We start from the raw sequence: 389 nt of genomic DNA, 5'->3' as shown, positions 1-389 counted from the left end.
AGCTAGAATTGTCCTCACATTTTACACCACTCGTCCGAATCATCGATGTGCGAAACAGTTATATCCGGAATCACCACAAAACTTTTACACGTTTTATATTTGCTGATAATGATGTTAGCTCTGGTTACAGTTGTGTCCTGCCTGATTACAGCTGCACGTAGAACGCTCACATCTGGGGAATTTCTGACTCAATTTTTTGTGAATGATGGGCGATTCGAACGTAACTACGGCCGAGGAGTTGACAAAACTGAAGGTTGGTTGCGTCTCGATTTCTGCCTTTAATTTCACACTTCTAGTTGGCGGAGTTGCGCAAGTTGTGCAAGAAACATGACCTACTGACGACCGGAACCAAACTGGAGCTCATTTCTCGTCTAATTGACAACCAGGGT

General features: G+C 44.0%; 1 protein-coding gene across 1 annotated transcript; it reads left to right on the top strand.

Moving 5' to 3' along the window:
* Positions 1 to 202: 202 nt before the first annotated feature.
* T265_16321 (hypothetical protein) lies at positions 203 to 389 on the top strand (the record flags this gene model as incomplete). Its single annotated transcript, XM_009179927.1, has 2 exons — positions 203 to 253; positions 297 to 389. Coding segments are annotated over 2 exons (144 nt in total), but the record flags the coding sequence as incomplete, so codon positions are not given.

This window comes from Opisthorchis viverrini (assembly GCF_000715545.1).
Source record: "Opisthorchis viverrini unplaced genomic scaffold scaffold25648, whole genome shotgun sequence".
Classification (NCBI taxonomy): domain Eukaryota; kingdom Metazoa; phylum Platyhelminthes; class Trematoda; order Opisthorchiida; family Opisthorchiidae; genus Opisthorchis; species Opisthorchis viverrini.
The sequence above is the reverse complement of the archived record's forward strand: the minus strand, read 5'-3'. Positions and strand labels throughout refer to the sequence as shown.